Source organism: Trichechus manatus, unplaced genomic scaffold (genome assembly GCF_000243295.1).
Source record: "Trichechus manatus latirostris isolate Lorelei unplaced genomic scaffold, TriManLat1.0 scaffold00062, whole genome shotgun sequence".
Classification (NCBI taxonomy): Eukaryota; Metazoa; Chordata; class Mammalia; order Sirenia; family Trichechidae; genus Trichechus; species Trichechus manatus.
Window position 1 is genome coordinate 5,177,929 of NW_004443998.1, and position 25,651 is coordinate 5,203,579.

A 25,651-nucleotide genomic window follows, 5' to 3' on the forward strand; every position below is an offset into this window, starting at 1 on the left:
AAGTAACCTAAGTAATATACAAATTGAAGTGCCTACAAAAACCAGGAAGTCAAGATAAATAAATGAATGAGCTAAATAAGGACTGTTCCCACCAGGAGAACGAATGCCCGATATAAAGGGAGAAACCCCAATGCAGCTCTGGCCAACTGCTGCCACATGAGAAAGCTGGCATAGGGTTTCCACCTCTACTCATTTTTTTTTTTTTCCAAATCTGAATTCTTAAGCAAAAGCTTCCAAGTTTTTAAATGTTAACAACTAATTCAAAATTCAAAACAAACAAACAATGTACAATTACACCTTCATTTTAACAACAGCCTCTCGGGGGAAAAAAAGAACACCACATTTAGCATATATATTGACTGTCAGGTATACCTTAATGTCAGAAATGTTAAAATGTGAAAAAAAAAGTTGTTTATCTCAGGACTGGATAAAATCTCATGTTGTCAGGACACAATGGTAAATACGAAAAGCATCCCAATTGACGATGATGAAAATGTAGCATGATAAGCTGAAATTTCTCAGTCACCCTCATCAAATCCACGGTGCAGCAGCTGAACAGCTCTTGGAGACAGTGGCTGCAACCCACACAACAACTAGATTGTATTTACCTTAAACATCCCCCAGCCATTTGATCATTGGTGCTACTAATCATGGCCTTTTGTAACATATTTTTTATTCATCTGAATGTTCTGAAGCTGCTCAGAAGGATATCTTAGTGTAAATTTTGTTCATGTTATTGAAGCTTAATAAGTAAGCAAAATCAACAATGGGCATACACATTTTTAGCTAGCAATTTTAAGAAAAAATTAATTTCAGCCACACCATCACACTGTGACCCATTAAGATCATCAAAGGTAAATTTAACTTACTTCTGACTAAAAGAATAACTATGAGGAACAAAACTTATAGGACCACCACCTTCTCCTCAAATCTAGTAATGTATAGCATTACTTGTTTTGTCTTCCATTGTTCTTTATATCAACAAGTAAGAGCACATAAACATCAGCCTGAGGGAGGTATGGCCGTGGGACCGGAGAAAGCACTCAAGACCTCCAGTAGCTCTGGGAGGTGTGACACCCGTTGACTAGCAGGCCAATGCTAAGTCAGAGGTGGCTGCAAAGGTTTCCATGAGCCGGATCCAAAACCAAAACCCACTGCCATGGAGTTGCTTCCGACTCATAGCGACCCTATAGAACAGAGTAGAACTGCCCCTTAGGATTTTAGGATTTCCAAGGAGCAGCTGGTGGATTTGAACTGTCGACCTTTTGGTTAGCAGCCATAGCACTTAACCACTGTGCCACCAGGGCTCCCTGAGCCTGACACACTTACCTAAAAAGTCCTCTGAAAGTCAAGTCAGAAGGTTCTGTAAGGATGCTGCAGAGAACAATACCTCTCACTGGACCATCCCTGGTCCTGCTTGGCTCCACTCTAGACTAAGATAACGCGGTTCATTTTTTTAAATGATCCAATTTACATGTCAATTAAATCATTTAAAACCGCCTTTTTAAAATGAGCCATATAATTTAAATACCAAGAACTAGTCCACAAATAAGGGATGTCAAGTTTCCTTTTGTTTCTTAAAGCCCCTTCTTTCACTCTATTGATCCCAGTTATCAGAGGCAGCTCCACTGTGATCTGTGATTTGGAGTATCTGTCCTGAGTGGAGAACATAAGAGGGTTGAGTATAAATTTGGCCTTAGTCTTTTTCATTATTTATAAGTTCATATCAGATATTCTATAGGTTATTTGTTGTTTGTTTTACCTCTTTATATATACCAGTGCATTCATAGTAGTCTCTGGAAGGGAGGCCAAGTCGAGGTTGATCAAACTATTAAAAAAAAAAAAAAAAAGAATAAACCATTCAAATGAGATAAAACAGTTGGACAAAATACAACCATGCCTATCTATAAGCAAGATCACCATCTTCTTGCTGTTTCCATGGGTAATAATCAGACACTGAATGATCAGGAAATGATTTCCACACTACTTGTGTTGTACTGATGGGTGATTAGGTTATCTGTAAGATTGTGCTTCAGATATTTGAAGAAAACAAAAGAGAACTTAAACAAAAAATCTTCTGGGAAGGATTGTCTCAACCAGTGATACTTAATGCAGAATAGAGGTGGAGGTAAATAAAAACATGTCAGAATCTAGAATCGGGAAGTTTCTAAAGTACACATTTATATAATACCTCCCTGTTTCCTAAGATTTCAATATCTGCCCTCGAAGGGTGGTGGGGGGATTATTTTCTACTCCCACTGTCAGCTGGGGTCCCTCCTATGGTGGGAGTAGGTCATAACTTTCAAATTCATTTGGGTGGGAAAAAAGTGGGCATTCTGGCAGAAGTTTTTTGTGATCCATCATCCTAGGGGGATGGAGGAGACACCTCCTTTGCTCTCCCCAAAGCTGGCCTGCTCTGAAGGACTTCAGACACTCGCTCAAGTGGGAAGAGAAAGCTTAGCTCAGCTCTGGTGTGTCCGGTCCACCTTTGATCCCCAAGTGACAGCTACTTGGACACTCACAGCATCTTACTGATGGCATGGCAAGCCAGGCCATTCCTGGTCTAAAGCGAGGATGCTTCCAGCTGCGAACACATCCCAGAGGTAGGGAAACAGCCCAAAGGCGTCCCCACATGGAAGGGCCCTGGTCCTTCTCAGCCTCCCAGCCCTCCTCACTCAAATTTGCACAGGGACCATGCAGGTCACTGGCATTTGAGAGCCAAGGAAAAAAAATTGGAAGGAAGAGAAGTCCATCTTACGAGAGGGTTGGGTTCAATCTCTTTCCTGATTTTAATAAAAATGACCAAAAGGGTCTCTGCAACAGTGACCTGGTCCTGTGACCTGCAACTTTTGACTTCATTTCTTCTACAGATGATCAATTGAAAGCTCTATGAATTTTGTTTTGCCCATTCCAATACATCCATTAATTATTAACCTCTTCTTGGGTGGCACCTAAATAGCTGACATTAAAAACAAACAAACAAACAAACTCTAATAAGGCCGTTTAGAAAGAATGGCATTTTATTTACCTTATTGAGAAAACAATATAGGTATTCTTTAGAGAACCAAAATTATGTTCAAAATCCCTTTTCTAAGGTTTTTTTTTTGAAGCAATTAGGAATTCCTGGTTTCCAGACCTGCAGAGTTTATCCAAATCAGAGCAAGTTCCTTTTAGGACTATAAACAGAAATCAGGTGTTTTCTCCAAGTAGGAGGGGCCCAGAGCCTTTCATTTCTTAGAATTTGTTTTCTGATGGAAGAAGTATCTAACTCAGAGGTGGCAGGAGGAGAGATGAGTGTCTAAAACAGAGCATTAAGAAAATGCTTTCAAAGTTGGGAATCCAAATCTCAGGGACAGAGTGTGAATTTATGGCTACCTTTCACAGGCCACTCAAACGAGGCTGTGCATTATTTCTAAATATCAGTAATAACAATGCGTGTGGACGCTTTATCACAATTTAAAGATAACTTTGGCTTTCTGCCTCACAGACTTACATGAATTATATGGTTCATCGAGCTCTTATCATCTGTGCCAACAAAAAAATTAATAAGGACTTTTTTCCCGTATTTAGAATTCAGTCGTGCAATAGATTTCTCAGCTGTCCAGGAAGGACCTAAAGCAGTGAAAGGTGAAATACATCTTTAGAAGCTTTAGTACATTAACACGATAATATAACAATAACGTAGATTTTTTTTTTTTTTTCAAGAAGGAAAATTGCTTTACCATATTTTCGTTCCCAGTTGCTTGTTGCTACCGGCCAGTCATATATCTCTGGTAACAGTTTGAGTAAAGGATCTCCACCTCTGCTATCAATAGCAGCTTTTGAAAACCACAAAAAATAAAGTCAATATGAAGTTTATTCATATTTTTGCCCCAATCTACTCACACTCCTAATGAAATCAAATGAAACACACTCACATTCATTTATACAAGACCTGTACAGTGTTTTTGCCTTCTGCACGGCTACAATATCTTCAGGTTCGGGTTCCTGAAGGACATCTGAAAATAGGACATTTAATAAAATGCATCAACATAATAGCTCATTTGCAGCCGTAATTAACATTTTCAATGTAGGTTCAGTAAAAAATTTGCTTTTCTGGATGTATGCTCACTCCCTCTCCCCTCCAACCATCTAGAGGACAGACAAAACCCCTTACCAGAACACTCTTCCTAGTGCAGAATGGGGAGTTGTTTTATTGGCCAAGTAGACGGAAGTCTCTTTGACTAGACTTTTTTTTTTTTTTTTTATTGTGAACAGTGATGCGTACTGATCTGCCATGGATAACAGTCACTTTTCTTGAAATTGAGATTAAAAAGAAAACAAATCATCATACAAAGAAATTTGGAATTTAATGTGGATAGTCCTCTGATGGCTGGAAACTAGTTATCTTTGTGTGATTGTACGCTTTGTGCTCCAAATAAATAGAATGAACTGTTCTCCTCGTTTAGTTGTTAGCAACTAGAAAAGATTGCTTTTCTACAAAGTAACTTCTAGAAGAGAACAGATGATGGAGGATAGAAAGGGTTGCTCACGGACTTTCTCAGCTTCCAAGAAGAGTGCCTTAGCTGGGTTAGAATAAGTATACCTGCTCTGAAGAATGGAGCCCTGGTGGCGAATGGTTAAGAACTTGGCTGCTAACCAAAAAGTCAGCAGTTCGAATCCACCAGCTGCTCCTTGGGACCCCTGTGGGGCAGCTCTACTCTGTCCTACAGAGTCACTATGAGTTGGAACCGCCTCGACGACAGCTAGTACTCTGAGGAGTAATCTCATAGTAAAGTCTTCTACGACCTCAAGCCGGGCTGGGGTAGGGAAACCACCATGGTGGTGTTAAGTGGCATCTGCGTGTTTCCTTCTGTAAAATGGCATAAAGGTGACATCTCTAGGGATGATATAGAGCTTTATCGTATGTGTACTGACAAATGAGGGCAGGAGTGCTAAGCGTTGTCAACACATCCATTTCAGTGTCTACCCACCTCGGAGTGACTCTGCTGCGCCACAAAACCTGGATCCTTACTGGCGTTGATGTTGTGCAACTTTCTTTGTGATGACTAACAGGTGTCTCTTAAAAACGGGGGTGGGGGGTATATTAACAGAGAAACCTTTAACGCACAGAAGCGAACTCACTAACCTTTCAAAATGACTTCTAGTTCATCTCTTAAAATGTCGAAGTTACTGTAACGGGAGCTGGTCTCAGGAATGATGTTGTGCTTCAACCAGCCTCCACAGGCATATTTGAAAAAGTCTGTACAGGGTTCCACAGTGGTATCCATGTTCTCGATCAGACGAGCAGCTGGAAGACCAGAGAAAGGACCAGGTGAAAACAAAGGCTGTGTTTCTTAAGTTCTTTCAAAGGGGAAATGGAGCCCTAGTGGTGCAGTGGTCGGCAGTTCAAATCCACCAGCCACTCCTTGAAAACCCTATGGGGCAGTTCTCCTTTGTCCCATAGGGTTGTTATGGATCTGAATTGACTCGATGGCAACAGGTTTGATTTTGGTTTTGGTTTCGTCTTTATTATCACGTCAGCTGGATTGATGCTCTTTTTTCTAACTTGTGGAACTGATTCATGTGGAATGATGAATATTATCTGTGCATAGTCCTCCTCTCCTTTACTCTTGGTGATTGGTTTATTCTTGAGAGGACTTGATTCCCACTCCATGCCCCCACCCCACTCTATCCTTACTTCTCTCCCAAATAACTGAGGTTCTTGCTAGCTCTCAGAAGTCTGGGGCTGAGGTTAACACAATGTCACTCTTCATTCAGGTAACTTCAGTTGCCGACTCTGCTCTTCAAGGTGCTGTGACTTTTCAATGTCTCTGGGACTTCAAGGGATGAAGGACTTAATGGATTTTAGCATTTTAATAAGGATCCGAAGCTATAGTTATTACTTCTAGGACCTTGCTTACAAAGTTTTTGCAATTCAAATCTGACATCTGATTTGCATTTGTTTATGTAGTGTCCGTCATTAGACAATTGCCTGTCTCAGCTTGTTGGTTTTTCTTACATCCACTCTTTTATCTTTGAGAATTGCAATGAAAATGCAAATCCACCAACGCTGGGTATTTACAACGAACTGCGCGAGGTGCTGCAGTTGATACAAAGATGTCCAAAGCATGAATTATTACCACTGAAGAGAAGAAAAAGGTACGTGGGGGGGGCCCAATGCCCATAAGTTCTACATGTGGAATAATTAGAGAAAACCCTCCACCGCGCTCCCCGGTTTTTCTCACACACGTTGAACTGTTTTGCTGTAAAAACAAAAGAGCATTCGAGAATTCAGCCATATCAAGATGATATTAGTTCTCAAATAAACTTTGGGAAATGCTTTAGTTTCTGAATAAATAGATTAATTAATTATAAACTTCCAACAGTTGCTGGGCCGTGTGGAGTTTTTCACCTTGGTACGGTAAATCTGTTTTCCAGCTGAGCCTCGAGCCCTCATTTCCAGCCACCTTCTGGATTCTCTGGGTTGCCTCCAAGCCAGTTCCTCTCTTGACTTCTGTACTTTGGTACATAGCACAATCGTTATCACAGCTTCCCAGGTCTGTGTTTCTCCCTCTCTGTTGGGCTTATCAGAATAATTCCTTCTTGTCTTAGTTATCTAGTGCTGCTATAACAGAAATACCCAAGTGGATGGCTTTAACAAAGAGAAATTTATTCTCTCACAGTCTAGGAGCCTAGAAGTCGGAATTCAAGGCGCCAGCTCTAAGAGTAGGCTTTCTCTCTGTCGGTTCTGGGCAAAGGTCCTTGTCATCAATTTTCCCTGGTCTAGGAGCCTCTCAGCACAGTGACCCCAGGTCGAAAGGACGCGCTCTACTCCTAGCGTTTCTTTCTTAGTGGCATGACGTCTCTCTCCTCTGCTAGATTCCCTCTTTTATATCTTAAAAGAGACTGACTCAAGATACAACCTAATCCTCCAGATTGAGCCCTGTCTCATTAACATAACTGCCTCTAATCCTGCCTCATTAACATCATTGAAGTTAGGATTTACAACACATAGGAAAATCATATCAAATCACAAAATGGTTGACAACCACACAATACTGGGAATCATGGCCTAGCCAAGTTGACACACATTTTCGGAGACACAATTAAATCCATAACACTTCTCTTTTCTATACCTTTCTCTCCACGTTCAGTGTCAACCTAATCTATATCTTCATTCCCTTTTGACTAGAAGCCACCCAACCACTCATCTTGCTAGTGTTCTCTCCCTATTCTTATACACTGTGCACATCTTTTACAGATTAAACTTCCTAAAACACCATTTTCCACTGGCTACTCCCTTACTGAGAAATGTCAGTAGCTGGACTTTGCCCAGATTAAACTACAAACTCTTTAACTTGGCCTCTAAACCTTACTAGACTGAACACACTTCTCTACTATCTCATTTTTAACTCTCTACTTTTTTAGACAAACTCTCTGCTCCAACCAGATGGGCTTGCTTGATGTGCCACAAACACTCCATGTGTTTTCCCACCCCTGTGCCTTTGCTCCTGGCCCGTTCTCTAACCAGAACCCTCCTCATCCTATGACTCTAACTCCCCCTCCCATTCTTTCCAAATCCTACCCATTCTCTGAAGCTGCCAGAACTCCAAGCTTGGGGGAATACTTCTTCCTCTGAATGCCTGAGTGTTTTTGGTCTCATTCAATCTTTAATGCACAGATGAGGCTACTTTGGGTTGTTATTTTTCACCCTGGGTACTGACCGTCTTCCCAACAAGCCAGTTGATGTTATGAACCTCTGTATTCCCATCATCAAGCTAGCACGAACCTAGGTAGTCGAGGTGCAGTTATGTTGGGGTGTGTTACCAAATCAGAAACCCTGATGGCGCAGTGGTTAAGTGCTATGGCTGCTAACCAAAAGGTCAGCAATGCGAATCCACCAGGCACTCCTGGGAAACTCGATGGGGCAGTTCTACTCTGTCCTACAGGGTCACTATGAGTCGGAATCAACAGCAACAGTTTTGGTTTTTTTTTTTTACATGTTACCGAACCATCTATGAATACTCTTACTTCCTCTCCATATACATCCCTCGGTGCTCATGTGACCACCTCCAGAGCCCATTCCTTCCTTCCCATTCCCACTGTTCCCATTCTATTCCAGGCCCTCATTCTCTCAAGCTCTACTGGTGACCCCAGACTGCTCTCCACCCCAGGCCATCCTGTCCTCAACACTCAGATTAACATTCTCATAACATGTCAGTATATCATTTCTTCACTCACAGGTTTTCAATACAGCCCTATTGCACTCAGAATAAAATCCAAATTCCACAGCACATTCTAACCCTAGTATATCTAGTGAAGCTTCTCTCTCATTAAGTTCTCATATGACCCCCATTTGCCGGTTGCCATCAAGTCGATTCCGACTCGGGACGACTCCACATGTGTCGGAGCAGAACTGTGCTGCACAGGGTTTTCAGTGGCTGATTTTTCAGATGCAGGGTGCCAAGTCTTTCTTCAGAGGTGCCTCCGGGTGAGTTCGAATGCCAATCTTTCAGTTAGCAGCCCGGCACTTAATCACTTGCACCACCCAGGAACTCCATTTGCCCCAGTTAAGCAAGTGTCTTCCATTTCTGCTGTGAAACACTTTATACTTTCCTGCTTCTTTAACTTTGACATGTTGCCCCAGCTCCGAATCCCTACTGAAATACCCTGTTTTTATTCTTACGTGTTTTGAAATCACGGGCATTTTCTAAGCCCAGTTTCAAACCCCCTTCTTCATAAAAGACTGTTCTTACAGAGCCCTGATCAGCTTGCATTATGTCGTTTTCTGCAGGCAAATTCAGTTTCTCCTCCCGTGGACTGTGACTCTTAAACGAGGAATGACTTTTTTCTTTCTCCCAGAGACCCTAACACTGTGCTCAACAAAGACTCGCCAACGAAGAGTGTCACCGAAACCTGAGGTAAAGATCAGGAAATCAACCTAAAAAGGCTACAGAGAAAAAGTAATTCCCTTGAGCTTTGAAGGAAATAGATATGATGACAGAGGAGGTGAAAACACAGACCCTAAATACATTGAGGATTATCATGTAAAGTAAATAACCAGAAAATTGGAGACTGAAGGATGTGCTGACTAAAGATGGTCTAAGAGCACATTTTATGCAATTTTATGTAACTCTTCTCTTTTAAAATACTTTTAAAACTTTAAACTGAATGTTGTAAAAGCCACTGCCATTTTGGGTGCAACTTCGATGTTCTTCCCGTCTCTGGGGAAATGGATGGTGTATGTCATAACAAGGCAAAAAGCAATAAACTCCTACTCGGGCGTAGACTGATGAACAATTCTCATTGCCTGTTTGGAAATACTACATGCTCTTTTAAACACCCTAAAAAAAAAGATGAATGGTGGTTCCACTTCTGTGCTCCTGAGTGCAAATCCACTGCCCACATGAGTGCAACCATACTTTCTACATCTCCCAAGGCAGAATCATTACCCTTCCCCTCTGAGGATGATACCTGACACCTAGTCCAGGTAAACTACCCTTGCAGCTGAACAGCTAACTAAAGCAGCAGCATTCAGACGCTTCGTGAGGGACAGACATGCAGACAAGAGTCGGGAAGCGGCAATTTTGCTAACTCCTTCCTGTGGCCACTTTTTAAAATTCCCTTTGACCAGGGTGCTCATCTGAAGGGAAAGGAGGACTCTGAGTCACTTCAAAGAGCGCCCTGTGTCCTGATGAATATTTTGGGGCCATGGGCCAAGGCAACCCCTGGCCTAGCACTTTTCTGCAGGGTCTTTAGTCAACCTTCCTGTCATCTCTTCTCACGGGTTTGTTTCTAGTTTCACACCTTAGCCTCTCGGCCTCCTCTACTGCCGGCTGACTTGTCTTTGAAGTCAGCGGTAGACTTGTGGACAGAAGGGCCAATGACTGTCAGACTGGTTGTAACTGTTTTTCTGTTTTGCAGTTTGTTTTAAATTACTCAGCCACTCCACCTAGCCACACCCGGGCTCTTCAGATGCTTCCTCTAGGAGGGTCTCTGACTTCTGAGTAAACAAACGTGGTTTCAAACCAAACAAAAATTATTTACCTTAACAAGTGAACGTTCATGATGATGTAGCAAAGACAAATGTACTGATGTAGAATGTTGTTGGCCAGATAGTGTAAAGTGAAAGAAATGGTACACTATGATTTTTAAAAATCTGAATAAAAAGCACAGAAAGTTCACAAGGATGTATACTGTGGTGTTTACAGCTGTTCTATCTGGGTGAGGGGTTTGTGGGTGTATTTGATTTTGTATTATTTGCTTATCTTTATTTTCCAATTTGTATTAGGTGCACAGGCACTGCTTTTGCAATAAGAAAAAAAGTTTACTTTTAATTTTAGCAAACAGTCACATAAAGACAAGAAAAAATAATCTTCTATTAATAATGAGCTTATTTCTTATGAATGGCAATCCTGAATGTTCTGGGCTGATAAAATATGGCACACCATTTTTTTCCCAACTAATCTTCTTGTAACATTCTCCCAACTTATTTGACTACGGAATTTAAAAACAAGCTGAACTACCTTCTGGGAGGTTATTAATTACCGGATTCGTTACCGAGGGCCTATTGTGTGAATCCCAGAGTCCTGGTGGCACAGCGGTTAAGGGCTCGGCTGCTAACCAAAAGGTCGGCAGTTCAAATTCACCAGTGGCTCCTTGGAAACACTACAGGACAGTTCTAGTCTGTCCTATAGGGTCACTATGAGTCGGAACGGATTCGATGGCAACCGGTGATTGTGTGAGTATGGACTGGGAGACGCTGTGTATGCTGGGAAAATGCTTGTGCTCTTAAGGTCCCTGGGTAGCACAAATGGTCTGTGCTAGACTAACTTAAGGTTGGTGGTTCAAACCCACTTTGGCAATCTGCTTCCACAAGGATTACAGCCAAGAACACCCTATGGAGCAGTTCTACTCTGTAACACAGGGGGTCGCCATGAGTTGAAATAGACTAGATGGCAATGGGTTAAGTCAGACAGACTGGTTTTGGATCCCAGAGCTCCACCACTCTTTAGACGTAAAAGATTAAGCAGTTTTCCCAAGATCAAGCAGCGAGGACATGGTGGCGCTCTGAGTGTGTGCGGCTCCAGGCTCATGCTCTTCCCTGCAGGCACTGCACGCAGTAGGATGGGGCACGTGGAGAAGCCATCAGCAGGAAACAGTGATTCCCTCTTCCCCTTCCTCTTCCCCACTTCTTCCCAATTACCTTCTACTTTGCCCTTGCCCTGCCCTCCTCCTCACTTCCTCTCTCCCTGCCTCTCTGCAGCTACAATTTCCCTTTCCTCCAACCTCCAACCTTCCTCATGCCAGTCTTACCTCCAGCATCTAGTGCTGGGGCAAAGAGAGGAGAATGTGCCAGGACTTGGAGGGTCTGCAGTGGCCCGAAGAAGGAATGGGAAAAGATGTGGATTGTCCACGGCTGGGTAAGCAGACGGGAAAGGGCCAGGGAGGCTGTTTGTGTTCAAAGGCCCATCCACAAGTCAACCTTCTTGAGGTGGATCAGAGCAGGGCTCCTGCCTGTGCTGTGTTTGGAACATCCTGGATGATGGAGAGAGAAAAATCTCCGTGGTATGTTCTAGACCCGTATTTTCAACCCTGGCTAAACACATGAGTCACCAGTGAAACCTTTTAAACATACAGATGCCTGGAATCCACCCCTGACCAATTAAATCAGAATCTTTAGGGTAGGTTCAGGTAACTTTTAAAAGGTTTCATAAATAGTTCTATGGACAGCCACAGTGGGAGAGCCACCAGATGAGACGGTAGAGAAACACGGGATGTGAGCACAAAAGGACCCTGTATCAGCATGGAAAGAGGGTCTCATCTGTGCCTGTATCCACCATATTTACTCTTGCCTTGACAGTCTGCAAGTGCAAATGGGCTTACATCATAACCACCCATTCTCAGGCACTTCAGTCTCCTGCGAATCCCTGGCAAAAGTTGCACAGAACTTCACGTGGGTCTCACGCACAAGCCAACTCCCCCCGGCCTCCACTTTGCTCCACGGACTTTGGCCTCTGTAACCTGCTTCCAGACACCCTGGTGGTGTAGTGGTTAAGAGCTATGGCTGTTAACCAAAAGGTCAGCAGTTTGAATCCCCCAGGTGCTCCTTGGAAACCCTATGGGGCACTTCTACTCTGTTCTATAGGGTCACTATGAGTCGGAATTGACTTGACAGCAACGGATTTGGGTTTTGGTTCGAACTCACCCACCGCTCTGCGAGAGAAAGATGTAGCAGTCTGCTTACGTGAAGATTACAGCCTTGAAACCCTACGGGGCACTTCTGCTCTGTCCTACAGGTCTCTATGAGTCAGAATCGACTCAATGGCAGCAAGTTAACTTGCTTCCTCCAGGCAGCAACCGTGAGCCAGTCCCCGTGGAGTGCTGGAGCTGCTCGGGAGGGGAAATGCCTCTCTCTTCCTGCACGTCGCAGAGCAAGCTGCTTGTACCTCCAGGTAAAGAGCTCTCTTAAGTTGGACCTCCATACCTCCCTCTCCCAAGAACCACAAGGGCTAGCAGGCCTGGAATTTACAGGATGACAAGAGCAGAAACCACCATATTCAGAATCACTTCTCTTCTCTGATGGCCAAGGCTTTGTTCAAGGCGTATTTTTGTTGAGGTTGACTTTCTGTTCCTTTAAGATGATCACTCTGTCTCAGGCAACAGACGTGAGGCCTCATTACTTCAGCAGTCTGTCAGACATGGTAGAAATGGCTGAGACCAGCTAAAAAGGATCCCTGCGACATGTCTACCTCAAGAAGAGACAGCCCCTGGTCTGTTTTTGAATGCCAATGGCCTCCACGCCAAAAAGTCTCCTCTTTCCTGTCTGCCTTCCAACATCAAATAGTTTTCCAACTGAAAATAGGATTTTGGGGCACTATACACAACAAATATTTCACTGTTTCTGCACGTGCATTTATTTCACTGCGGCCCTGGTGGTGCAGTGGTCAAGAGCTCGGCTGCTACCAAAAGGTCGGCAGTGGGACTCCACCAGCTGCTCCTTGGAAGCCCTATGGGACAGTGCTGCTCTGTCCTATGTGGTTGCTATCAATCGGAATCGACTTGACAGCAACAGGTTTGGAGTGGTTTTTTGGTTATTTATTTCATAAAGGCTTGTTTTCTGGTCTGGTTTGTTTGTGTGTGAGTTTCTAAAGAAATTTCTGCATTCATCAAGGGTTCCTGGGGCAACTGTCAGTAAAATAGGGGACACTTGAAATAAATGAGTATGACTGTCGTAAGTAGCAAATGAAGAAACTGGATAGCATATGGTTATGTACTCTAGGAATGGGTTTTATGGCTTTGATTTTATTTAATGTTGGTCCCACGTTAGTCATTAATGTTCCCTGGTGTGAATCAATTCATGGGAATTACAAAAACAAATACTTATGTCTTTGGGGTTTTTTGAAACACGTAGGAAAATGTACAAAACAGGCAAAAAATTTAAGTGTGACGGGGATTCAATTTTTTTTCTTTTCTTTCTCAATTACTACTCTATTTTTGAAAATCCCGACCACTAAGTTCCCTGAGTTGTGCAAATGGTAAACCCGCTCGGCTGCTAATCAAAAGGTTGGAGGTTCGACTCCACAGAGGTGCCTCAGAAGAAAGACCTGGCAATCTATGTCTGAAAAATCAGCCACCGAAAACTTTGTGGAACACAGTTCAACTCCGACATGCACAGGGTCACCATGAGGCAGAGTCAACTTGGCAGCAACTAGTTTTTGTCTTGGTTATACGTTAACTACATTTTAAACAGGTTAGGCATTAATTTACAATACATGCACCACAGATACACCTCTCCCCCACCCCCAACTCCATGACAAAGATTTCTTCATCGACTTCTTGTCCTGCATGAACACAGGTTTAGGGAACGGTATATGAGCAAAGTTGTTTTCGCTTATTCCCGTTGATTTGCCTAAGCCCTGGCTTCCTGGCCCCAGCCACACAGCACTCTCATTTCAGGATCTTAAAATCACTATAATCAGCCTGGCTTATGACTGTTCTGGAAGTGTCTGGAAGTGTCAGGAAAATGTTGGAGCCTTCAGGAGCAAATGCTCTTTTGTGAAGACATTGGGACCTGTCTCTGCCCCAATCTTCTGCCATAAATGCTAGCTTCATTAACAGATACTAAGCTTGATATCTCTATACTAGGCAATTTTTGACAACTTAAAAATCTCCTTTGACGACATTCTGAAAGCCCTGCTGCCCTCCCCCATCACCATCCCCAACCAAAATTAAGGCAAAGTGAGGACGTTTTGCAAGAACACAAGGCAAATGCAATGTAATCACAACGGGTCACAAAGGACTCCATTCAAAAGGCAGCAATGTGGAAACGAGAATCTGGGGGGTCTTCCTGAAGAGAAAATGACTGAAAATTAGCAAGCACATGGGCGCTCATGCTAATAAACCCAATGGCTTTCATCACAACATTCTGGATTCTTCCACAATCTGCTACTCTTACATGAAAATCCCTGCCCTGAAACTGCTTTTGTGATGCCTTGGTTGAAGAGGAGTGGAGGAAGGGAGGACTGCTAGTTTATCGCTTAACTCAAACATTCCCTGTTGACCACTGGTAAGTGCTCGGTAAACCAAGGTCCTGTCTCATACTGGCCTAACTAGTCAGCACTAGAAAGAGCAAACACAACACAACTTTTCAGAAACTGTGTGAGGACTTACACAAGTAGATCTGGGGGAAGCCTCCAATCACAATAAAGTTACTCTGTATAGCTGCCGCCCTGAAGTGTGGAGACCTACTTTTGCGTGTAGCTTCAGAAGTAATTAGCTTATCGTTGTTGTTGTTAGATGCCGTCGAGGCAGTTCCAACTCATGGCAACCCCATGTATAACAGAATGAAACACAGCCTGGTCCTGTGCCATCCTCACGATCATTGTTATGCTTGAGCCCACTGTTGCAGCCACTGTGTCAATCCATCTCATTGAGGATCTTCCTCTTTTTCACTGACCCTCTACTTTACCAAGCATGATGTCCTTCTCCAGGGACTGGTCCCTCCTGATAACATGTCCAAGTATGTGAGATGTAGTCTCACCATCCTTGCTTCTAAGGAGCACTCGGGTTGTACTTCTTCCAAAACGGATTTGTTTATTTACCACTATACTTCGTATTTGTTGCTGTTGTTAGCTGCTGTCAAGCTGCTCCAGACTCGTGGTGACTCCAGGCACAGTGGCCTATGCACACTGGGATTGAACCGTTGTGACCCACAGGGTTTTCATTGGCTGAGTTTTGGAAGTAGATAGCCAGGCCTTTCTTCCTAAGCATGTTTTAGGTCTGGAAGCTCCGCTGAAATCTACGCAGCATCACAGAAACGCTCAAACCTCCACTGATAGAGTAAAGGTGGCTGCGCTTAGGTACACTGGCCAGAAACTGAACCATGGCTTCTGGCATGGAAGGCGAGAATTCTACCTCTGAACAACCACCGCCTTCACGTACTTCATATGTGCACGTGGCTAATTAATCTTAAATGCGTAGCCCTTATACATACAACACACGTATACACATGGAGGCGCACACCTATAAATGTTGTCAGCTGCCGCCGAGCCAGCTCCGACTCATAGTGACCCCGTGCACAACAGAACGAAACACTGCCCGGTCCTGCGCCATCCCCACGATCATTGCGATGTTTGAGTCTATTGTGGCAGCCGCTGTGTCAGTCCATCTTGTTGAGGGTCTTCCTCTTTTTTGCGGACCCTCTACTTTACCAACAAATAGCTAACCTGAAATCCACTGGCGATCAGATTTACACACAGAAGAGAAATGTAAGCAGAATGTGAAACTCCACCTGGATTCTGGACCTTCAGCCTCCGGACCTTTGAGAGGCTGAACCTCTGTTTGGAGCTGCTCAGTTGGTGGTAGTGTACTGGTGATCCTTGGGGACTAACTCAGGCACCACATACTTACTGTGGGCCAGGTGCTTTCTAAATGCTTCAATGTTTATTCTCATTTAACCCGCTATAGTAACTATATTTTTGTCCCCATTTTAGAGATGCAGAAACTAAGCATAAGTAATTTGCCCAACGTCATACAGTTGGTAAGTACCAAACCTAGGGTTTGAACTCAATCACCCCAGAGCCCAGAGTCTGGGATCTTAACTACTCTGCAAACTGCTTATCTGGCTTTAATTATTTGTCTTCCTTATAACTGTCCTATAAAGTAGGATATGTTACCCCTATCATAAGGAAATGTAGGCTCAGAGTGGTTAAGTAACATGCCCAGGGCCACCAATATGAATTTAGATTGAACCAAAAAACGAAACCCGCTGCCTTCCAGTGGATTCCGACTCCCTACAGCACAGAGTAGAACTGCCCCATAGGGTTTCCAAAGCTGTCTTTACCAAATGACATTTCAGTTAGCACCTGAGCACTTACCCACTGCACCACCAGGGCTCCTAGAACATCCTATAATCCATTGCCGTTGAGTCGATTCTGACTCATAGTGACCCTAGAGGACACAGCAGAACTGCCCCATAGGGTTTTCAAGGCTATAAATCTTTACAGAAGCAGACAGCCACATCTTTCTCCCATAAAGCAGCTGGTGGGTTCGAACCACCAACCTTTCCGTTAGCAGCTGAGCGCTTTAACCACTGTGCCACCAGGGCTCCTAACTTAGATTGAGCCTAGGTATGATTTTAAGCAGGTGTTTTTGTCTACAATATTATCCTGCCGTAACTCCAGATAACATTATAGAAACTTCAGATGCTCCGTACAGAAAGGGGGAGAATGCAAACCCAGTTACAGAGCAGCCACTGTTTTTTCTGATGCTCAGTTAAGGTTTTAATTGCTCCCAAACACGACCATAGCTATATGAATGTCTTCACCTTGTTTGGTCCTGGATTTTAGAACTCAATGAGATCATCACAGCAATCTCAAGTCTAACGGACCCACAATAATAACCCTTAGTGGCTACTCCCCAAATTAGTGAAATTCTTCAGCCTTATCTCAGTGCCCATTTCAAAGAATGGCTCACAGCCAAGAGAAGACAAACAATAATTTTCTAGTCGGGATTCCTCCAAAATCCCCAACTAGAAACATATTCCGCTAGTAAATGAACACCCTGTAACAGTGTTACAGTTACACTGCCATAAATCTGAAAATAATTTTTTTCTTTTTCAGGTCCCATTTGCATTTTGAATCCTAAAAGAATTTTGATAGCAAAAAGCTATTAGGGATTATAAAACCCAAAGCAAACCCATTGCTGTGGACTCAAGTTTGAATCATAGTGACCCTATGGGACAGAGTAGAACTGTCCCATAGGGTTTCCAAGGAGTGGCCGGTGGATTCGAACTGCCGACCTTTTAGTTAGCAGCCAAACACTTAACCAGGGCTCCATTAGCGATTATACTGTAATTTAAATATTATATATCACTTAAGTTATTAGGGCTGCATGTTGACTATAATGTTAATGAAATGACAATGTTCGTCTTTTAAGGAAAGGTGTAGAAGGTTATCAAACGGCTACGCTGTTCCCTTAGCAACTCTCTAACAGCTAGATCCGAAGCTCCCTGCACACGGTAGACGTCCCTCAAGAGGAAGCAATGAGATTACATATTCATGTTCCTCCCGTTTAAACACTCTGTCATTTTGGATCACGTTGCTGGCCAAGAAGGACAAGGCAGACTTCAATGATATGTAATTACCAAGAGTAATTCAAGACATTCCATATTTGCATCAATTCTGGTCAGGGAGTGGTGGGAGGGGGGCCACAGCCGGGGAGGGTAAAAGCAGGGTCAATGGCGCTTTTAGGTGCTCCTTGAACTGCAGTTAAAATTATAACAAGGTTTTCTCTACGGAGTACTATTAAATTTGCTGTTGTTGGATGCTGTTGAGTTGATTTCGACTCATGGCGATCTTACGCATCCGCTAACAAAGAAGCAAAGGTCCCTGGGTGATGCCAATGGTTTGAACTCAAGTGTTAACCTAAAGGTTGGGTGTCTGAACCCACCCAGCAGTACTACAAAAGAAAGCCCTGGCCATCTGCTTCCATTAAGATTACAGGTAAGAAAACCCCATGGAACATAGTATTGCTCCATGAGTTGGAATCGACTTGACAGCAGCTAACAAAGACAACAATAAACATTCAGTTGACCTAAGACAGTATTTGTACTCCATGGGTCAATATTTTTTAATGAATAAATAACTCTTATCAGTTATAGAAGACCCAGAGGATGGTGCTAAATCATTTTGCCTTTCTCCAAAAAGATGTTCTCCCTATGGGGCACGAAAAGGCTCTGACACTTTCCGTTTCAATACATACTTTTGAGTGCCTCTGTATGTCCAACACTATTAGTAACTGAATATACCATGGTGAATAGACAGACACAATCTCTGCCCTCGTGAAGTTTGCAGACTTTCATCTTAAAGAAGACTGTCTCTTTTATAATCACGTGAACTCCCATGATATAAATTATATCTAGATATGAAGGGTTGTTTTGTTAAGCTCAGTGGTTATTTTCGATCCCTAAACTTACCCAGTGTTCAATTAACAACTAAGGCTCCTATTTTCTATAGAATCTAGAGATAAGGAGGAGTCCTTAGGTGGTGCAAACGTTAACATGTTCGGCCGCTAACTAAAAAGTTGGACATTCGAGTCCACTCAGAGGCGCCTTGGAGGAAAGGCCTGGTGATCTACTTCTAAAAAATCAACCACTGAAAACCCTAGAGAGCAGAGTTCTACCCTGACACACACGGGGCTGCCATGAGTTGGAGTCTAATGGACGGTAACTGGTAACTAGTTAGTGATAAGGAGTCACCTGCTGTGTGCTCCCATAAATGAGCTTATTCTTGCACGTGTGAGCGGACTAGGAATTAGCATGTTACGAACGCGGCAACCAGGGATAGAGGAGACTGAGATGATGATGGTTGAACAGCTACACTTGGCTAGACAGTGGTGTCCGAGAGAAGGACAGCACAGACAACGTAACTGAAGGAGAGCAGAGAGAAGCTACTGAGAAGGGAGAAGCTCAGAGAAAACTGGAGTTAAAACAAAAAAGCCAGACCAGTAGTGACTTCGGTCACAGAGAACTGGAAATATTTACATATTCATCTGCATAGGACATTAGTTGAAAACGTTCCCTGAAGCAGGAAATCAGTGGGAAAAAAGAAACACAGGCAGAAACTATTTCCGCGTTGACCTAGATCTAGCTAAGGGTAGAATTAGCGAGGTGAAGTAGACAACTGAGAAGGGAGTAATTGACTTTACTGCTGGCAACCAAGATGCATCAGACAGAAAAGGGCTAAACTTAAGAACCTTGACAGAGAAACGCAGACGGGAGGAATCTGACTTACATAAGACAGAGTCAGACTAAAAACATGTCTTTGCTGCCATATTTGTGTTTCAGGTACCCTTGCCTAGACAACCGTGGTTTTGTGAACTTAAGATAAGGGAGCTGTGAATACATTCATTTATTCAACATTTATTGACAACTTACTCAGAGTCATGCACTTTGCTAGTTGCTGGGAGTAGAATGATCAACAACATAGAAACAGTAAAAATGTACAGGATAGTGGGCAAAGGCTATTGGCCAAGTGATTAACAAGTATGATGTGGATTATAAGAGGGACATCATAGGGTGTTCTGAGAGATCGAACAAGGATAGCAAGCCTAGTCTGACTGAAGTTAAGAAAGTTCTCCCTGAAGAAACAAAGAGGAGTTAGTCAAAGGTGGAAGAGCAAAGAACAGTTCATTCATTCACTCAGCAATTGAGCAGACGTGTGAGTGCCAGGTATTGGGCTATGCTGCAAGGAGAGAAGGCAGGTGAAAGGCTAGAAGGAGAAGTGCAGCAGAGTGGTTCTCTGGGAGAGTGGAGAGGTCAGCGGTTTTTAAAGGATTGGTTGGGATGAACGCAGGATAAGAGCAAGGTTCCCCAGTGTTACGAACTGAATTGTATCCCCCCAAAATGTGTGTCAACTTGGGTAGGCCATGATTCCCAGTACTGTGTGATTTTCCACTCATTTGTCATCTGCTATGATTTTCTACGTGTTGTAAATCCTACCTCTAAGATGTTAATGAGGCAGGATTAGCGGCACGTTAATCAGGTAGGACTCAAGCTACAGGATTAGGTCATATCTTGAGTCAATCTCTTTTGAGATATAAAAGAGACAAGAGAGCAGAGAGACAGTGGGACCTCCTACCACCAAGAATGCAGAGCCGGGAGCGGAGCCTGTCCTTTGGACCCAGGGTCCCCGCACTGGGACACTCTTAGACCAGGAGAAGATTGATGACAAGGGCCTTCCCCCCAGAACTGACAGGGAGAGAAAGCCTTCCCCTGGAGCTGGCGCGCAGAATTCAGACTCCTAGCCTCCTAGACTGTGGGAGAATCAATTTCTCTTTGTTAAAGCCATCCATCTTAGTTGTATAGTGCTGCTATTAACAGAAATGGATGGTTTAACACAAGTGGATGGTTTCAACAAAGAAAAGTTTATTCTCTCACGGTCCAGTAGGCTACAAGTCCAAATTCAGGGTGTCGGCTCCAGGGGAAGGCTGTCTCTGTCAGCTCTGGAGGAAGGTCCTTCTCATCAATCTTCCCTTGGTCTGAGAGCATCTCAACTCAGGAACCTCAGGTCCAAAGGATGCGCTCTGCTCTCGGAGCTGCTTTCTTGGTGGTATGAGGTCCCCAACTCTCTGCCTGCTTCCCTTTCCTTTTTATCTCTTGTAAGATAAAAGGTGGTGCAGGCCACACCCCAGGGAAACTCCATTTACACTGGATCAGGGATGTGACCTTAGTAAGCTGTTATACAATCCCACCCTAATCCTCTTTAACATAAAATTACAATCACTAAATGGAAGCCAACCACACAGTACTGGGAATCATGGCCCAGCCAAACTGATGTACACATTTTTGGGTGGACATAATTCAAACCGTGACATCACCCACATGTGATATTTCTGTTATAGCAGCACTAGATAACTAAGACACCCAGGCTTCAGCCCTTCAGAGGAGCCCTGCATGTCTTTCATTCGTAGAACTAGTAAGAGGAACCTGGACTTGGTCACCTTGTCCAGTGAAAAGGAGGGATCTGCTGGTGGGAAAAATAGCTTACCCTTGCTGAGGTTGCAGAAAATAGCCTCCCCTGTCTTGGACGTCATTGTCAAGGGCAACTCACGAGAACAGATTTCCCTTTATCCTCAAGCTGTCTTTACACCTGGTTACAAAGTTCTAAATGATCTCTTCCACACATGCCCTGCCAAGTCAACTCACGCTTTCACTAGTCCTAGCTGGGGCAAGTTCTCTCCACAAACTCAGAGTTCTTGCGGACTACAGATGTTAAGCTACTGGCCAACCTCTTCCAGAAGATTCATAAAGCATCATTCTGGAGAATGGAGCCTTAGACCATCAACTGTGCAATAAGTTATTAGCACGGGCAGTGCCGTTTCTAAGAAATAATTCAAAGTGTATTCCCGAGTAACTGATAGAGCAGAAAGACAATAATTCTAGGCACACTCCCGCCCATGCCAAGGATTCTAATCCCAACACCTAGCACACTGACTGGCCTACAATGGCCACTCCAAAAAGACCCTTCATTCTCAATTAATAAATTCTTCACATAGTACATTATCCCCATCTGTTATTTATAAACTTTAAAAACCACACATGGACTGTAACAGAATCATAAATATTTTGATGCTGGTTTCAATTTTCTATTACTACACTTGAATAAAAAATGAGTTTTATTGCTCATTTAATGTCAGATAGGCCGTATCTGAAAATTTTTGGACTTTTCACATGTAATTAAATTTCCCTTTTTAAAATAAGACGAGACAAATAACTACTTCTTCCCTCTAAGTTTTTTTTTTTTTTTTTAAATGAATAGGTGTGGTAGCCGACAGGGAGGGAAAAGCAGGATCCCTGGCTTTCTGTGTTGGCACACAAAAATCAGGAAAGCTGGACCTTCCTCTGTAAACAAAGAAACATTTTTTCCTTTCATACACAATGTTTGTCATTTTCCTAAACAGGGCTGAGGTAGAGGTGGTTTGAGCCAGTCCAGTGACACTGAATCAGATTTTAGATAAACCACAGGAGATTTGCAACAGAGGAAGTCCCCAACTCAAAGCAATGGAAAGAAGCTATATGGGGAGGGGACCAGGCAGGCAGCTGTGGCCCAGGAGCTATAACCAGCAGGCGGTCTGGTAAAAGGTTATGAGGTTAAGAGCTAAGCTAGATTTCAGCCCCAGAAGACAAGGAAGAAAGGCAGAAACTCAGATTTAACACCTGGGCAGTGAGCCACGTGTGAAAGCCCCAGGATCAGGCAGGAACACGCTGACTGGAGCTGGGGTCAGAGGCGGATCAGCGAGGCTGGCTTGATGTGGAGCCACTGGGTGACTGACTTTAGCCTCAGTGACTGTCAGGCCTGGTATGGAGCTGAGCCTGAAATTGGGACCCTCTATGGAAGTCAATCATAGTTGGCCAACTTTTGTTCAAACCTTCCCACGTCTTGTTGTCTGTTTGTCTGTCTTTATTATCACAGTTGACGTACATCATGCAGAGTTTCACAGCGTCTACTGTTATTATTCATAAGGTTTTCACTGGCTACGTCTTTTCAGAAGCAGACCGCCAGGTCCTTCCTAGTCTGTCTTAGTCTGGAATCTCAGCTGAAACCTCTCCGCCACGGGTGACCCTGCTGGTATTTGAATACCGGTGGCACAGACTCCAGCATCACAGCAACACGCAAGCCCCCACAGTACGACAAATTGAGAGACCGTGGAGATACACGGGGTCGCTATGAGTCGGAACAACATCAACAGTTATTATCTCCTTCTGTTTTAAAAGATTCGCATCTGCATGGATATGAGTTTAAGGGGAATTTTCAAGGTTTCACTTGGGCCATTTCTTCTCAGCATATTATCAGATCCTTGCTACATTACAGTGCTTTGAGAAATCAACCGCTCAGCTGATGACTTTTTGCATATTGCTTCCTTTATTTGATTCTCTCAAATGTGATTAAATTATTTCCTCTGTGGCAAATAAAATTATTACCATTTTGCCTTTTGGCTTCTAAGTTAGTGAAATCATTAATTGCTATACCATCTGTTTGGGGATAATGAATTCATTTTGGCTTCAGACTGACAGAGGTATCAAAAACATCCCGATTTCATTATACCAGAAAATTAGGCCAAAGGATTTGACAAAAGTTTTCTTATCTGAAAAAAAATTTTTTTTTAAATAACATTTTATTGTGTTTTCGGTGAAAGTTTACATGGTAAGCTAGGTTCCTATTTAACAATCACTACACATATTATTCACACACTGGTTACATTTTTCACAATGTGTTAACATTCTCATTAATTCCCTCCTGTTTCTCTTCCAGCGATCTGGCTTCCCTGTCCTGTCACCCTTTCGTCTTTGCTTTAGAGCAACTATTGACCATTTGGTCTCATACAGATGATTTTTTAAAGGTGTGCAGTACTCACCGTTAATATTCTTTATTTTATGAGCCAATCTGTTATTTAGCTAAAAGGTGCCCTTGGGATAATTTTGGTTCAAGGTTTATGTAGTTATCTCAGGGCCTTTTCTGAAAAGCATTTTAAAGTAACTACTGGATCCTCAAGCCTATCTTATTAGAAGTCCTTAATAATCTGGGGGTAGGCGAAGGGGCCAATAGTTTCAGTGGTAGAAATCTCGCCTTCCATGTAGGAGACCTCGGTTCAGTCACGGGCCGATGCACCTGTCAGTGGAGGCTTTCATGTTGTTACGATGCTGAACAGCTTTTCAGTGGGCTTCCAGACGAAGACAGACTAGAAAGAAAGGCCTAGGGATCTACTTTTGAAAATCAGCCAGTGAAAACCCTATGGAGCACAATGGTCAGATCCACGACGGCTCACGGGTCTGACGCAGGACTGGGCAGAGCTTCATTCCATTGTGCATGGGGTCGCAATGAGTCAGGGGCAAACCAGACAGCCGCTAACACCAGCAAATGATTTGGGGAGTTCTGAAAATCAGAATTTCTTGGAAGTTCAAGAAAGCTTTGATGAACAAAAAGGGAACTACTTGAAAGACACAAGGTGGGCTGCGTCCACCATCCTACAGTTGGCTTGCTTGTTTCTGTCTTAGGAGTCAAGGCAGCAAGTCCATTGCTGGGTGCTGGTTACCTGTTCAGTGACTTTAATTTGATTTTCCAATCGTCTAGTCTAGGCAGTGGCTCCATTGGCTTCATCAGCTTCACAGCTAAGGTGCCGCTGTCAGACTCCAATGGATTTAAGAGTTTTCGAAAAGAAAACATCTGACCTGTAAACTGTGCCCATTCTGGGTTTTTTGTTTTAATTTTGAAAGAAGATTATGCCTCTGAGAAATGTTTAGACAACATACTTTCTGTTTTAAGAAATCATTGTTTCTCTAGTTTTTACCTATGGCTACTAACCAAAAGGTCAGCAGTTCGAATCCACCAGCCACTCCTTGGAAGTTCCAAGGGGCAGTTCTACTGTATCCTATAGGGTCACCATGAGTTGGAATTGACTGGATGGCAATGGGTAGGGTACTAGTTGTAGTGAAAAGATAAATAGAAATAAATCCATTAGTAATCCTAATTCCATATAATGGAGTCCCACAGTGATGTGCCAGACAGGTGGCCCTACAGTATCTCCTCTTACCAGTTACTGTTTATCCCACTTAAGTGATATAATTACATATGACAACACATGGGCTGAAAACCCTAATCGGTGTGTAATAATCTCCAGATAAGGTGGTACATCCTACGATTCTGTGACTCTTGTCAGCAAATATTTACCTCCTTTCAGAAGAGCATCTCCTACATACCCACCTCTTGAGAGAAGAAAGGAAAAGGATTTGGGTTGGGTGAGGAAGCAGGATTAGAAGCGCCAGATTGGGCAAGAAGGCATGACAATATTAAGTCCTAAACCTACTTACATGAATGCTCCCTGCAGCTCTCTGGTTAAGCTGAAGCCACTTCCCCCGAAGCTGTTTCCTGTGCTCTTCCTCCACCACACCACAGTACTGGAAGGCAAGACTAGCTTTCTATTATCACCCTAATGAAGCATCCAAATCATTAATTTCCATTGTGCTTATCTCAGCTTGTGCCAGTCAACCAGCCCAGCCTCAACTCTGTCACCTTCTGAATGCCTAGGCAGTCATTTTTCTTTATTAAAGACTCTCACACCTCGCTCAGTCTTCGTTTCTACACAAGTTCCACCACCTTCCCAGGTAACATCAGGGACTATGTGGACAACCTCTGCTACAATCTAGCTTAAGAATCTCTTGACCTGAACTCCCATGACCTTCACCTCCATGACACTTCCATGCATCCAGTTTTCATGATGACATCCTGATGTCATCATCACCCAGAACAGTTCTACCTTTGAAATTTTCAGCTGGGGTAAACTACTCTCCGACTTTCCCATCGGTATGTTTTTATTGTTCCTTGACTTCCTCTACACCTGCTTTTCCACTTCACTGAGAACCCTCACCCTGTGACCACTCTATGTTCACTTTGTTTTTCTCTTCTATCCAGCCTACATCCTGTGGTCTCATTACTTAAACCATCAACTCACCCAACTATTTCATTCCCTTGCCCCATGCAAATGAGCCTACCCTGAATCTGTCCATCCATCTCCCTTTTCCCTTCCAACTCTACATTAAGGGATTTATTCATGTATTTTATACATTTATTTGTTTATTGTCCACCTTCTTTTTTATTGTAAGCTCCTT

At 43.3% G+C, this 25,651-nt stretch overlaps 1 protein-coding gene across 2 annotated transcripts in view; it reads right to left on the reverse strand.

Annotated features, from left to right (window-relative positions):
- Positions 1–25,651, reverse strand: part of MME (membrane metalloendopeptidase) — a 95,726-nt gene that overhangs the window by 50,804 nt on the left and 19,271 nt on the right. For both annotated transcript variants that reach the window (XM_004379174.2, XM_004379173.2), the window contains exons 4-8: positions 5,129–5,290; positions 3,918–3,998; positions 3,723–3,818; positions 3,494–3,612; positions 1,763–1,828 (exon numbers count right to left, since the gene is read on the reverse strand). In XM_004379174.2, the coding sequence (XP_004379231.1) occupies positions 1,763–1,828; positions 3,494–3,612; positions 3,723–3,818; positions 3,918–3,998; positions 5,129–5,290 (524 nt within the window). The remainder of the gene's footprint in view (positions 1–1,762; positions 1,829–3,493; positions 3,613–3,722; positions 3,819–3,917; positions 3,999–5,128; positions 5,291–25,651) is intronic.